The sequence below is a fragment of the Hippocampus zosterae genome, chromosome 2 (assembly GCF_025434085.1).
Source record: "Hippocampus zosterae strain Florida chromosome 2, ASM2543408v3, whole genome shotgun sequence".
Lineage (NCBI taxonomy): Eukaryota > Metazoa > Chordata > Actinopteri > Syngnathiformes > Syngnathidae > Hippocampus > Hippocampus zosterae.
The window spans coordinates 41,373,640-41,386,443 of NC_067452.1; the positions used below are offsets into that span (position 1 = coordinate 41,373,640).

Sequence of the window (12,804 nt, forward strand, 5' to 3'; positions counted from 1 at the left end):
TTCAATTTGGCCGACACGGATGCTTCTCGAGCAATTTTGCCTTCCTTTGAACGGCGCGCGTGTCCCCTTGATCCAACGGCTCGTTTGTATTCGGTGTGAGGCCTAACTGGGCACAGCGGGGGGAGGGGGCGGCACGCAGCCAGAGCGATCGAGACGATGGCGCGTGGCATGCATCCTCGGATGTCACATCAAAGCCTTTTCGTTTTTTTCGAGAGGCGGACGCGTCGTCGTCGGAGCGGCGGCCGCTTTTGCTCCTTTTCAAACGCCTCCGACTAAAAATAGAAATGCCGCCTTTTTCTTCTCTTTGCGTTGCAGGCGTGATCCGAGTGGATTGGAAATAGGGCCCGATTGTCGGGACTCGCCGATGTGACGACGTGGCGAAAATTTGACATGGCGATGTTGCGTTCGGAGGCCTGCCTTTGACGGCTTCGCGACGATTGCGTCTGAATCGGGTCCGCAATGTCACGGACGCTAAGGAATCCGGCGCCACGCCCCGCCACCCAAAAAGTCTTTGATTTCGGCCATGATTCCGCTCACGGGGAGTGACAGACAGACGGACGCCGAACACGGCTGTGAAAATGCCACACGGGCACCAAAATGAATGTGAGATTTTGCTTTCTTTATAATCACACGAGCTAAACCCCGGTGGGACGAAAAAAGACTCGGTGGACGAGACTATTATTGGAGTAGAAAAATAGATACCTGGACAGGAAAAGAAAAGAAAAGAAACATACGGATTAGCGGAGAGCGTGCCCGTCTGTACTACTAGCTTAGCCGTCGTCTGGGCTAGGCTATCTTAGCTGGCGTCTTAGATCAAAGCTCTTTGATGTGTCACGTCTGCTGCGCCAGCGCCGATTGGTTGAGGCCAAAAGAGAAGCGCCTGGGCGGACGTGGCCGCGCACGGCGCCGAGCGGCGGGCCATTGACCGCCTATAGCGCCTTTGCTGGAGTGGCGTCGCTACAAGCCCATCGCCTCGGGATCTTTGATCGGTCAGAAAGGAGTGGCAAGGAAGCGCAGGTCTACGTAGCCTTCCGCTCACGCTTGACAAACCTTACACAGGCACACAAAACAAAAGAAAGGACTGGAAACATCCGCGGTGTGTGTTCCAATGACTTGCTTTGACTTCCACACAAAGATCAAAGTCAACGTGCGCTGGCCGATGGCGTCGCGCGGCCCAGCTCCGCACGTCCAATGCGTTCCCATCGTCCCTCTTGTGCCGCCCACATCGACGAGGGGGAGGCGGCAATAGGGAATGTGGCGGGAGAGAAGGAAGACGGGGGGGGGGGGGGGATGATTGCGCCGCCATTGCCGGGAAGATCGGGACACCTTAGCAACAAACGAGCCGAGCCTCCCGCGGGGGAGGAGCTACGTGGAGCCGCGCGCGCGCAGACGGCCGAGGAGAGACAGATGATTTCTGGGGGGAAAATAGCCCCCGGCTGGAGCGCTCCCATTCCCCGCTCCGTCCTTTAGCCACCCCCCCCCCGACATTTTCCACGGTCTCCGCTCATTTAGCGGGTTCTCCGACACCCAGCCCCGCACCCCTCCTGCCCCTCGCCCCGTCGACACCCCACCCCCGCCTCGGCGGCAAACCGGGAGGGAGAAAGATGGAGGGGAGTCGGGGAGAGGAGGGATGAGCGAGAAAGGGAGGAGAGCGAGCGCGCTCCGCCAGAGGAACCGCGCGCCGACGGAGATGGCGAGCAACACGCGCGGGAGACGGGCTCCCGGCTCCTAAGGCGCCTCCCTTGTTCTCCGCCTCGTCACGCTCCACGACACCTCCCGCGCCGAGAGGACTCGGGCCAGCCGGCAGCCGACGAGAGGGGCGGGATGGCCAAATGCGCCCCGACCGCGTCCCGCGCCCCCGCATTTCCGCCGGGGCTTCTGCCTCCCCGCACGCCCGCCTTTTGAATCGCCGCCGCCGTCAAGGCACCCATCGGGCTCGCGGGAGCTGACGGAATATCCAACGACGCTACCTTGCCGTTCCACGTTGGCATCCCGCGCGGGGCAGCGCAATCAACGAGGGGGAGCGCCACGAGGTCCGCATCGGTGAAGCCGGATCGGCCTCGGCGGCGGAGGTGCCTTTTGCCGGCGACGGCCGCTGGAACGCGCTGATTCTCCGTGACTTCAATTGAAAGCCCAAACAAAGGAGAAGGCAGATTCGGGGCATGGACGAGGCCGGCGCTCCCTTTGCCCACGTCAGGAGGAACTCCGTCTCCTGCTCTGCCGGTTTTTTGCCTCCGCGGCACCGTCGGACCCTTCCGCGTCGGACAAACCCTCGCCCATCCCCTTTTGCCGCGTCCGCTCTCATTCTTCTGCCGCGCGTCACCCCAAGCTCGATCCCATGAGCGAAGGCGGCTCCCTGCAGCAACGCACCACCTACCTCATCTCCCTCACCTTGGTCAAGGTAGAGGCGGTGGAGGAGAATGGAGGGGCGGTCCGGAGCCTTTCCTCGGGGGAGGGAGCCACGGCGAAGCCGCAAACCCGAACGCCGGGCCGGGCCGGCCAAACCCGCTCCCGAGCGCCGGGGGCCGAGGCTCCCGGACCCGTCCGAGGGCCCGAAGCCAACGAAGCCGCAGACGAAGGCGGGAATCCTCCGAGTGAGTCGGCCCCCGTACGGCCCGAGAGAGCCCGTACCCCAAAGCCTGCCGAGCCGGACTCGAGCCCAACAGAGGAAATCTGTTGCGCCCCTGAAGCGAAGCAATCCCGGCCTCCCTTTTTGACCGGCGCCCCCCCAACAGAGACCCCCGAAGCCGCTGGCACTCCCGCCAGAACCGGCCCGCCCATCCGTCCGGCGGCCCAGAGGCCCGCCAGTCTTCCAAAGTCCCGCGACGGCGCGGCCCCCCGAGGCCGGGACACCAGGGAGGGTCGGGATCGCGGCCCCGCCTCGGCCCAGAGTCTCGATCGCAAAGACTGCCGAACGCCGGCGCGCTCCCCGGGCCCCTGCAGAGCCTCGTGGGCCGAGGCCAGCGGGACCCGAGCGTGGAGGGACGCGCCGGACGAGGTCCCGGCCGAGACGGGCGGCGGGGCGGCCGCCGCCCGTCTCCGAGACGCGCCCGGCAGGGACGGGCTCAAGTCGGGGTCGGCCTCCCTGCCGGCGCCGGCCACCCGGGCCGGCAAAGCCCCGCGCAAGGGCAAAAGCCGCACGCTGGACAACAGCGACCTGAACGGCCTTTCCGAGGACCTGGCGCGCAGCGACGAGGCCCGGCGGGGCCAGCGCGGCGCCTCCAAAGATCGCAAGATGCTCAAATTCATCAGCGGCATTTTCACAAAGAGCAATTCGGGTCCGGTCGGCTCGGCGACGTCGGCCGCTCCCGTCTTCGTTCGGAGGGACTCCAGCGAGGAGGAAGGTAGGTGGCCGCTAACCACGCCCACTCCCGCCGCCTCTCGCCGCCTCTCGCCGTCCCGACGGCCCTCTCGGAAGATGTTTCTGGGCAACGCCGGCGCTCCCGCATTCAGACCCCTGAGGGCGGTCTTCATCTTCAACCCCCCTCTGAGCGTGGGCCGATTTCACGCCGCCGCAGGATCATCTGCGTGCGCGCAAAACCGGCGTTCCCAGCGTAGCTCCAAATCATCGGATGATGCGGGGTGGTGATGGGAGGAGGTGTTTAGGGCGACAGATGGGTCCCGCCGCTTGGAGCGATTTTGAGCTCGCAGAGCTGAAACGGTCGCGTCGGCCAAAGGCACGAGGCGAGATGGCCTCACCGGCGTCAAGAGGGGAATCGACCCTCGTGCGCCCGCTTCTTGCGTTTCCTTACCCCTGGCCAGATGTTGGCTTGCGTTCACTCACCTCATTTTTGTCACGACTGACAAATCTTTTGCAATTGTGTGCATGTGTGTGTGTGTGTGTTCATTCACTCACTGGGCATTTACACGCCCATTGACTCAAGCCGTCAGACTACGCGCGCGCACACGCGCAGTTTTGCCCAAGGCGGGAGGAAGTGTTGCCATGGCAACGGGCAGGACGACTGCTGCCGCTCGCGAGGCAGAGTCTGATGAAACAGAAGGGCGGAGGACGAGCGGAGGGGGGGGGGGCGGCTTGTTTGTGTGCGCCCGCCAGAGTGACACACGTTGCTTGTCACAAAAGAATGAAATGGAAAGTACTTGCTGTTCTGCATCTCGGAGACGCCGACATTACCATCAATTCAAAGAAAAAAAACATTTTAAAAAAAAGAAGAAAAGGCTCTGACGTGAACATGCTTGCTAGCAAGAAGGCCTTGAGGTTGAGCTGCGGTCGACTGGCGTGTCATTTCCTCTCGCTCTCTGGCTTCCTCCCCAAGTCGAAAAAAACCCATTGAAGACCAAAGAGCGTGTCGGTGCCATTGGGTCTCAACACCCCCCGGCCCCCAAATCCCCTCAATATGCATTCTTTCGAATGGAACCTGGCCCACGGCTCACCGCATATAAACAAGCCTGATTTCACTCTTGTTCAACCAGTCCAACTTTATTGCCGTCGCACTTTTCAGCCATGAGAATGCGAGTCCAAGTGCCGAGGGAACGCTTCGATTTGGGAGCTTTTGGATGAGGGCAGCCAAGCGGCCCGCGAGCAGTGTGGCCGCAGCGCGTCGGAATTGTCCTCCTGCCCCCTCCCGCCGTCGTCGTTGCGGAAAGGTGGCATTCGTTAACGCCGTCGGCCGGGCCGCGCCCGCGCTTCCGACGCCCCGTCGGGGAGCCGCGACTTCCGGGCTGCGGCGAGGGCCGCTCGCGGTGAAAGCGACCGAGCCTCGCTGACTGTTTTTGTCTCTCCGGATGTCCGCAGTTAACATCGCCAACAGTCAGGAATGGAGCCTGAGCGCACCCGTTCCCGAGCTGAGACTGGTGAGGCGGCCGCTCGGCTGCGATCCGAGCAAAAAGGAGGACCGGAGCGTCTCCAATATTGCCTCCGTTTCTTTCAGGGCGTCCTGGGAAGCGCGAAAAGCGGCAAGTCGGCGCTGGTGACCAGATACGTCACGGGCTCTTATGTGGCGCTCGAGAAAGCCGACGGTAAGGGCAAGTCAACGTTTGAACGGGAGGTCGCGCTTCGTCATGCCAATGTCAACCGCCGTACGATGCGTCGTCGTCCCTTAACTTGGAATTTGTTCAACGTCTCGCATTGTAAAATGAAAACAAAGCGTTTGAAGTGTCTCCAAATGAAAAATCAAGATGAATTTCATGGGTGGGACGAAGCGTATTTGTGAGTTACGGACATGATGGAGTCAAAGTAGCAAACGAGGCTGAAATCACCTTCAACAAGGGCGGAAGGCCAGCGGAGGCACGCGGCCTGATGGGGAAGCGCAGCGCAGCGACTACAACGGAGCGCCTACAACGGAGCGCCGTCTTCTTCAGGATAACAACCGAGTCGAGCGACGCGTCCCGCTGACTTTTTAAATGCGCGCAGACGAGCTTGCGATAAATGTAAAATGATGTCTTTGAATCAAAGGCAAAGGAATTCAGAAAAACACGAGCGAGCTGAAACGTATGGAAGGGTTCTAAAATGGCCTAAATTTCATGACGTCACCGGCTGATAATTCTCAGGTATTGCAGCAATAATAAAAAATTGTTTTGATACTTTAATCTTCACAATTTACATATTTTGCACCATAGAGACCCATTATAATTCATATTTTTGAATGCATCGTAAACCTAATGTGTATACATAAATTTCACGCGATTTTTACGTCAATCGCTTTGTTTTCGCTGGGACAGACGTAAGCATGCCACATTGTTGGGTTGAGGTCATTCCAATTGTGCAACTTTTAGGTGGCGCCAGAGGATCGCAAATGAGTTTGCCTTTTTGCAGGAGGCTTCAAACCGATGCATTTGACATGAACACATCCGGTCGGGATTGGTAGTAGGGCTTGGTTGGGACCTCCAGACACAATTTTTTTTTCCCTTTTGCAAAAAATAAAGAATAAAAAAATCCCAAAGAACTAATAAAAACTATATATGTATGGATAGCACAGATGCCTCTGAACATTTTGAGTGTTTGAAAAAAAAAAAGAATGTTTTTATAACACAAAATACATCATTACAAAAATTGTAAAATGCGTAACTTAAGGCCTTTTTCATTTGGAGCACACATTGGTCGATCTTATAAGATAAGATAAGATCTCCTTTATTCGTTCCACACTGGGGAAATTTACAGCCTCCAGCAGCAAGAATGTATGTAGATGCTGGAGAGGCAGCCACTCAGGGGGCGCCATCATCATGAAATGGTCCGATGTTATAAAACGTCAAACGTGTCTCGGTGTTTGCGGGAAAAGCCCACAAACGGTGAAATGTCGCGCGAGAAGTCGGCTCGCCGAGGAACAAACAAAAACGAGCGCGTCCGACCTGCTGTTGCTCTTTGTATCAAAGTGGCTTTTCCGTCGCGAGGGCGTTTTGACGACATCCTCGTTTTCCGTCAATCCGTCTTCTTCTGGGAAAAAAAAAAAACATTGACCCATTTTATCTGCTCATGTTTCGTCTTCTTCGTTTTTCTTTAATCACACAAGATTTCGATCTTGGAGGACTCCATTTAACATGAGTGCTGGAGCCAAATCTTAAAATGTGTGTGTGTGTGTGTGTGCGTGTGTGTGATCCTTGACGACTTGTCTTGGTCAGGTGGCCGCTATAAGAAGGAGGTGCTGGTGGACGGGCAGAGTTATTTATTACTGATTCGAGAGGAGTGCGGGGCACCTGACGCGCAGGTTTGTGGACAGCCACACGGGGGCGGCGTGCACCCCCCCTCTTCCCCCCAACCGATCTGATCATCTGCGCCCTTCTTCAGTTCAGCAGCTGGGCGGACGCCGTCATTCTGGTGTTCAGTCTGGAAAACGAAGGCAGCTTCCAGGAGCTCTACCATCTCTACGGCAAGCTGGGCTCGCTGCGCGCCAACGTCCCCGTCATCGTTGTCGGCACTCAAGGTGAGAGCGCTGGCGGCGGAGCGCGCTCGGCGCGTTCTCCCGATTGCCGCCGGTCGGCAAGTGAGGCGGGTGGGAGGAGCGGCTCGTGCTTGAGCAATTGTATTGATAAAAAAAAAACAAAGTCCACGCTATCAAGCAAAAAGCATGCCAGAAGCTCAAAAGCAATCGGAACGGAAACATGAGCGGCCGTCCTTTGAAAGCAAGAATTGGAGAACGAGCCACAGGTGTGCAGCCGCGGGGCGAGCTCTACAGTGCCACCTGGTGGTCACAAACACCAACACGACAGGCTCGCTCCATCATGCAAAGGCAACGGCGGCGCGTTCCCCCGCCGATTGATTGGTTGGGTCCGCCATGTTTGCGCTACCAGTTGCCTTCTCCTCATTTCACTTGTAGTGATGACATTTGGGGCGGGGCGTTGCCCCACCGCTTTGCCCCTTTCTCCGATGAGCTGCAGGCCACTTTTTGCAGGAAAAGCTTTTGACTGTCGAGCAGAAGCGCTTTCACGTCCAGCACCGTCCTGCCATTTCTTTCTTCTCCAATGTGGATTTGTGAAAGCGGTAGCGCGGCACAGAGAAACGCGGCGCTCTCCCGGCGCTGACGCGAGTGTTTCCGCGTTCAGATCAAATCAGCAGCAGCAACCCGCGCGTGATCGAGGACCAAAGAGCCCGCCAGCTGTGCGTGGACGTGCGGCACTCGCTCTTCTACGAGACCTGCGCCACCTACGGCTTCAACGTGGATCGGGTCTTCTCGGAGGGTGAGTCCGGCCGCCGGCGCTCGAGTCGACCGAACGCCTCACCCGCTTTTCTCGCCCAGCTGCCCAGAAAATTGTGGCCCAGAAGAAGCAGGCGGCGCTGCTGGCCTGCAAGTCTCTCCCCAACTCTCCCGGTCACTCCGGAGGTTCCACGCCGGGATCGGCCTCCTTCCCCGGCCAGGTTGGAAAGCCCCACGGCGCCGTGTCCCGCACCCTCATTTTTTTGCTTGTACCCAAACCGCTTCTGCCCGAGACCGAACGTGCGCCACCGTTGGCGTGCTTCTGCCACTCACTTTGGGGAGTGAGTGGCAGTGAGTGAGATCTGAATGGCACGGCAACGGCAAAATGATGTTTCCGGGCACAGAGTGGGGTACTGACAAAGTCACTCCCAAATTGCAAACGTACACACATATTTGCAGTTTTGCATTTGCACATTTCTTCTGCTACAAGCTACAAGCTAGCTTTGAAAGTCAACAAGAAGCCGTGGCGCCCACTGACAAATAAGAGATTGGCTGACTTCTCCTGTCCCGTGTCAATCCGCTTCATTTCCAAGCGGCGACTCTCAAATGCGCATCTGCATCCTCCGGACCTGCGCAAAGGGAAAACAACGTGGCCATTTTCCAAGTGGCGCCGCCCTTCAGCTCATGACATGAGAGCGACAAAATCGTTGGGCATTTTTATACGCCGATACCGCCGCTAGGGTTACGTTCCCGCTTTCCATTGTCAAATCCTCACTTTGACGACATTCCTCGGAAATCCCCACGTCCTGTCACCGCTGAGTTGACCGGCCCGCAGGCTGGCCACACGCGGGTGCCGGTTGTCAATTGCCAAGCGGTGCGACGGTTTGGGCGTCTCGGACTTTGCCTCTCCGATGCGGGAATGGCGCGTGGCATTCCACCTTCAGCGTCTCCATCCTCATCATTGCCGCCGCACCCTGTGACCTTTCCTCCCAGGTCAGTAACGGCGTGAGCGGCGGCTACGCCTGCTCCCTCCCCTCCACCCCCGTGCTCGGTCACAGGGAGCTGAGGGTGGCGCGCGGGGAGGGGGGCGGCGGCTCCCGTTCCCTCAAGGGCATCCCCCGAAGACCCTCGCTCTTCAAGGTCAGTCCGCCGCCAGCCGTCGGAGCGCCCGCTCGCTGCCATCTCACGCCTCTGTCCTCATTTCACGCCAGCGGTGTCCGCGCGTCGCGCTTCGGGCGGGTGGGAAGGGCGTCGCGCATACTCCCGCCGTTGCCTTTGTCTTTCAGAACCGGGACTCGGACAGGAGAGCCGCCGACGCCAAAGGAGACGCCGGCGCCGCTCGAGCCGTTGCCATCAAGCAGGTTGGCGCCGGCCCCCGTCCGTGCGTGGCGCTCATTCTTTTGGCCCCTCGCCCAAAGTCGCCCGCTCGTGTTTCCGCAGAGCATCCTGTGGAAGAGGAGCGGCAGCTCTCTGAACAAGGAGTGGAAGAAGAAATACGTCACCCTGTCCAGCAACGGCACGCTGTGCTACCACTCCAGCTCCAGCGTAAGGAGACGCGGCGCGCACGGCCGGCGTTTGGCTTCACCTTGGCCCTCGCCAAACTGGAGACTTGCGGTCCTCGAGTCAGCGGCCATTCCAATGGTCCAAAACACCCGTTAACAAAAAAATGATGATGATTTGGGGGGGGGGGGCACACAAACGCAAGATGGATTGCTGTTTCATCAGTTTCAGTTTCATTCGCCATAAGCGGCCTGCGACGTGGCAAAAAAGCCCCCAAACAAACTTAACAACTAAAAAGATGACATTAGACAAGACAAGTTTCACAGTATCAAGTATGAGTCCTTAGTGGAGAACACTAAGCTGTACGCATCTTTTTGGCGCCTGCGCATTTTTGACCAAACCAAAGAAAGTGACCAAATGCTGCGTTGCGGATTTCAGGACTACGCGCAGAACGCGCACGGAAAGGAAATCGACCTGCTGCGCGTGACGGTGAAGGTTCCCGGCAAGCGTCCTCCGAGAGCCGTGGCGCCGGCCGGCCCCTCGCCCGTGGCCCCCGCCTCCTCCTCCGGCATCAACGGGCTCAGTAAGGAATCGGCGGCGGCCGAGGGCGCAGGTAGCGACGACCTTTCCGCCTTCCCGTTGTTCGGGCCGATGTTTCTCCACGCGACCAAAGCTCGGATGGCGTACCAGTCGAGTTGTTGTCGTCACCTTCTGCGTGACGGTAGTTGTAGGAGCCCGAAAAGCAGGCAAAAACGGAGGCCGTCAAATTCCAAAGCGGCACTGCGCGTTCTCGCTGGTTTTTGCCATGAAAGACTTGACCGCCTGCGCCCACTCTTGTCAGATGCCCTCGAGGGGGCGTCCGGAGCGTTTCCCGGAAAGGACGCCGGCCAATCGTCTCCCGTGAGCGAGCGCAAGAAGAACAGGAGGAAGAAAAGCATGAATCAAAAAGGAGACGCGGCCGTCGGCCAGGCGGAAGGTAATGGCAAAGCGAGGCGTCAATTGAATATGCGTCCGTTGGGGCGGGAGAGTAGCCGAGCGCTGGGCACGCCCCCTCCGCCACTTGGCTCCCCAAAACCTTTGCGCAATTGGGCCCGTCCTAGCACGGCAGCTAGCGGCTCGCTAGTTATCTGCCTCGCCGGCCTTTCCGTTCAACCGGAGAGGCGCGGCGTAGATGAACCTGAGCCCATGTCAAGACCGAGTCGCTCCAAAGCGGTACCGGGCCGGCGCCGGGCCGCGGGTCTCTCGGACCGGCTCCCAGCCGCCGATGCGGTCCGGGGGGTGGCCGAGCCTCGAGCCTACCTCCCGTCCCAAAGTCACTCGGGGTGGGATAGGCGCCGGCTCAAGCTGCTTGCAAATGAACTGCGACTTTCTCTGCCTCTTTCTAACGTCTGCGCTCTCTTTCTTTCTCTGCTTTGTCTTGTGCTTCCTTCCGCCTTTGTCCCTCGCTCTGCAGCCAAGCGCAAAATGTGGAAGCTAAAGAGCTTCGGTAGCTTGAGAAACATTAACAGGACAGGTAACGTTTGCGGCCGGGTTTCCTCCGTTCGAGCCGCACGGCGGCGCCGCCGGCTTTCTTGCCGTCGTCGGACGTGCGCGCGCTCAAAAGGGCTCGGGGGAGGCGGCGGCTCGCTGACCGGCGCGTCCTCGACGTCTTTCAGATGAGGAAAACGCCGACTTTGTCGTGGTGTCCTTTACGGGTCAGACGTGGCACTTTGAGGCTCCCAGTCCGGAGGAGAGGGACTCGTGGGTGGCGGCCATCGAGAGCCAGATCTTGGCCAGCCTGCAGTCGTGCGAGAGCGGCAGAAACAAGGTGCGTCGTGCTCCTCGCGTGCCCACAAAACGTATGGCGCCGCTCTTTGCTTGCCATTCCATTCGGCTCTGCATGCGTGTGTGTGCACGTTCAGGCGCGACGCAGCAGCCAGAGCGAGGCGGTGGCGCTGCAGGCCATCCGGAACACCAAAGGCAACGACCTGTGCGTGGACTGCCAAGCGCCAAGTGAGTGCCCGCGCGCTTCTGCGTCCGTCCGTCCGTCCGCTTCCATCCGACCGCCTGCAGGAAGATGGCGCGGGAGAACGCCATCGCCTTTGCCCAATCCCACCATGGGAAAGTGACCCCAGCTCTGAATTCAAGATAAAACAGCCATGAAACCCCGCCCCCCTGTAGCGCCGCCCTTATCGCGTGAACAGTGCCAATCAGTCCTTCAGCCTTGCTCTTGTCTCCCCCGAAGACCCCACCTGGGCCAGTCTCAACCTGGGCGCGCTGATCTGCATCGAGTGCTCGGGAATCCACCGCAACCTGGGCACTCACCTGTCTCGGGTGCGCTCGCTGGACCTGGACGACTGGCCCGGGGAGCTGACGCAAGTGCTGTCGGCCATCGGCAACCGCACGGCCAACGGCGTCTGGGAGGGCCGCACGCTGGGCAGGGCCAAGCCGGCGCCCAACGCCTCGCGGTGGGTGCGCCGGCTCGAGGACGCGCGCAAAGACGGCCGGGCGGGGTCGGCGCGTGACCGCTTTCTCTCTTTTCTCTGAGAAGTGAGGAGAGGGAGTCGTGGATCCGCGCCAAGTACGAACAACGGGCGTTCGTGCCGCCGCTGCGGCCGCAAGCGGACGACGACATGCCGGCGCGACTGCTTTCGGCGGTGACCGAGCGGGACCTGGCGCGCCTCCTCCTGCTGCTGGCCCACAGCAGCAAGGAGGCCGTCAACGCTGGGCCCGCCCCCGCCGCCACCGCCCTGCACGCCGCCTGTCAGCTGGGCGACGTGGTCATGACGCAACTGCTCATCTGGGTACGTTTCGTCGTCTCCTGCTCTCTCCTTTCTTCCTCCCCTCCTCGCTTTTCTCGGGGTGCGACCGCATCAAATCGCCGTGTCGTTTGTCCGCCCCCAGTACGGAATGGACGCCAAAGCGAGGGACCGCCAGGGGCAGACGGCCATGATGATGGCCAGAAAGGTCGGGAGCGGAGGCTGCGTGGATGTTTTGCTGCAACACGGCTGCTCCGACGAGACGCCCGCCGCCACGCCGGTCCTCTCCCGCCGCTCCAGCAGCGCCAGCCTGGGCGGCGGCGGCTCCGGGCGGCACGCCTCGTAGCCCGGACGCGGGCGCCGGCCCGCTTTGGCAACTCTCGTCAAACGCGCTGCGGTCGGCCGCGAGAGACAAAAGGGCGACGGAGCTTCCGGCGCGGGTGGGGGACGCCGCTCGCGTCATTTGAGCCCAGTCGCCCATTTGGCCAGGAAAAATGACACCGGACTCGACTTTTGGACCGAGGCTCGGGCCGCGCGAGTCGGCCGCGCTCACATTTGAAAATGTTACCGCCGCCGTGTTCCGATGAGGCCCTCCGTGTGTCAACGCCGACCGCTCTTTGGGGGGGGGGGGCGACCGTGTGACGTCTCACTTCCATCATCGCCATCACGCAGACGGCCGAGCGAGCGGACGGGAGGCGATGTCACCGTTTGGCTGCCCTGAATGTTTTGCTTCGTGGAGAAGTGAACAAAGCAATAAAGCCGGCAAACGCGATGGCGTCCAACTTCAAGACAAATTGGGCGACGTTTCCCTCACGGTTTGGCTCGGCGACGGCTGGTGAAAGACAAACTCGGCGTCGCGGTTTTGTCGAGACGCCGGTCGCGGAAGAGGCCCGAGCGGCTTCGGAGCGTTGGCATCCGGCGCCAAGGCGTTAGCGCGGCCGAGTGACGAGCGACGGGCGGACGGATGGAGCTTTAGC

The 12,804-nt window shown here is 60.0% G+C and overlaps 1 protein-coding gene across 5 annotated transcripts; it reads left to right on the plus strand.

Moving 5' to 3' along the window:
- Positions 1-1,394: 1,394 nt before the first annotated feature.
- LOC127593121 (arf-GAP with GTPase, ANK repeat and PH domain-containing protein 2-like) lies at positions 1,395-12,597 on the plus strand. 5 transcript variants are annotated; one of them, XM_052054350.1, is made up of 18 exons: positions 1,395-3,344; positions 4,754-4,812; positions 4,890-4,977; positions 6,577-6,662; positions 6,743-6,878; positions 7,498-7,632; positions 7,692-7,810; positions 8,583-8,729; positions 8,876-8,950; positions 9,030-9,134; positions 9,528-9,702; positions 9,931-10,065; positions 10,543-10,602; positions 10,745-10,896; positions 10,991-11,081; positions 11,314-11,536; positions 11,620-11,872; positions 11,973-12,597. In XM_052054350.1, exons 1-18 carry the CDS (start codon positions 2,339-2,341, stop codon positions 12,171-12,173), a joined length of 3,246 nt encoding a protein of 1,081 aa, XP_051910310.1. In that variant the 5' UTR covers positions 1,395-2,338; the 3' UTR covers positions 12,174-12,597. The 5 variants fall into 5 exon arrangements, with proteins under 5 accessions (XP_051910310.1, XP_051910320.1, XP_051910337.1 ...); XM_052054360.1 differs by having other exon boundaries at positions 9,528-9,672; XM_052054377.1 differs by lacking the exon at positions 9,931-10,065.
- Positions 12,598-12,804: the final 207 nt, after the last annotated feature.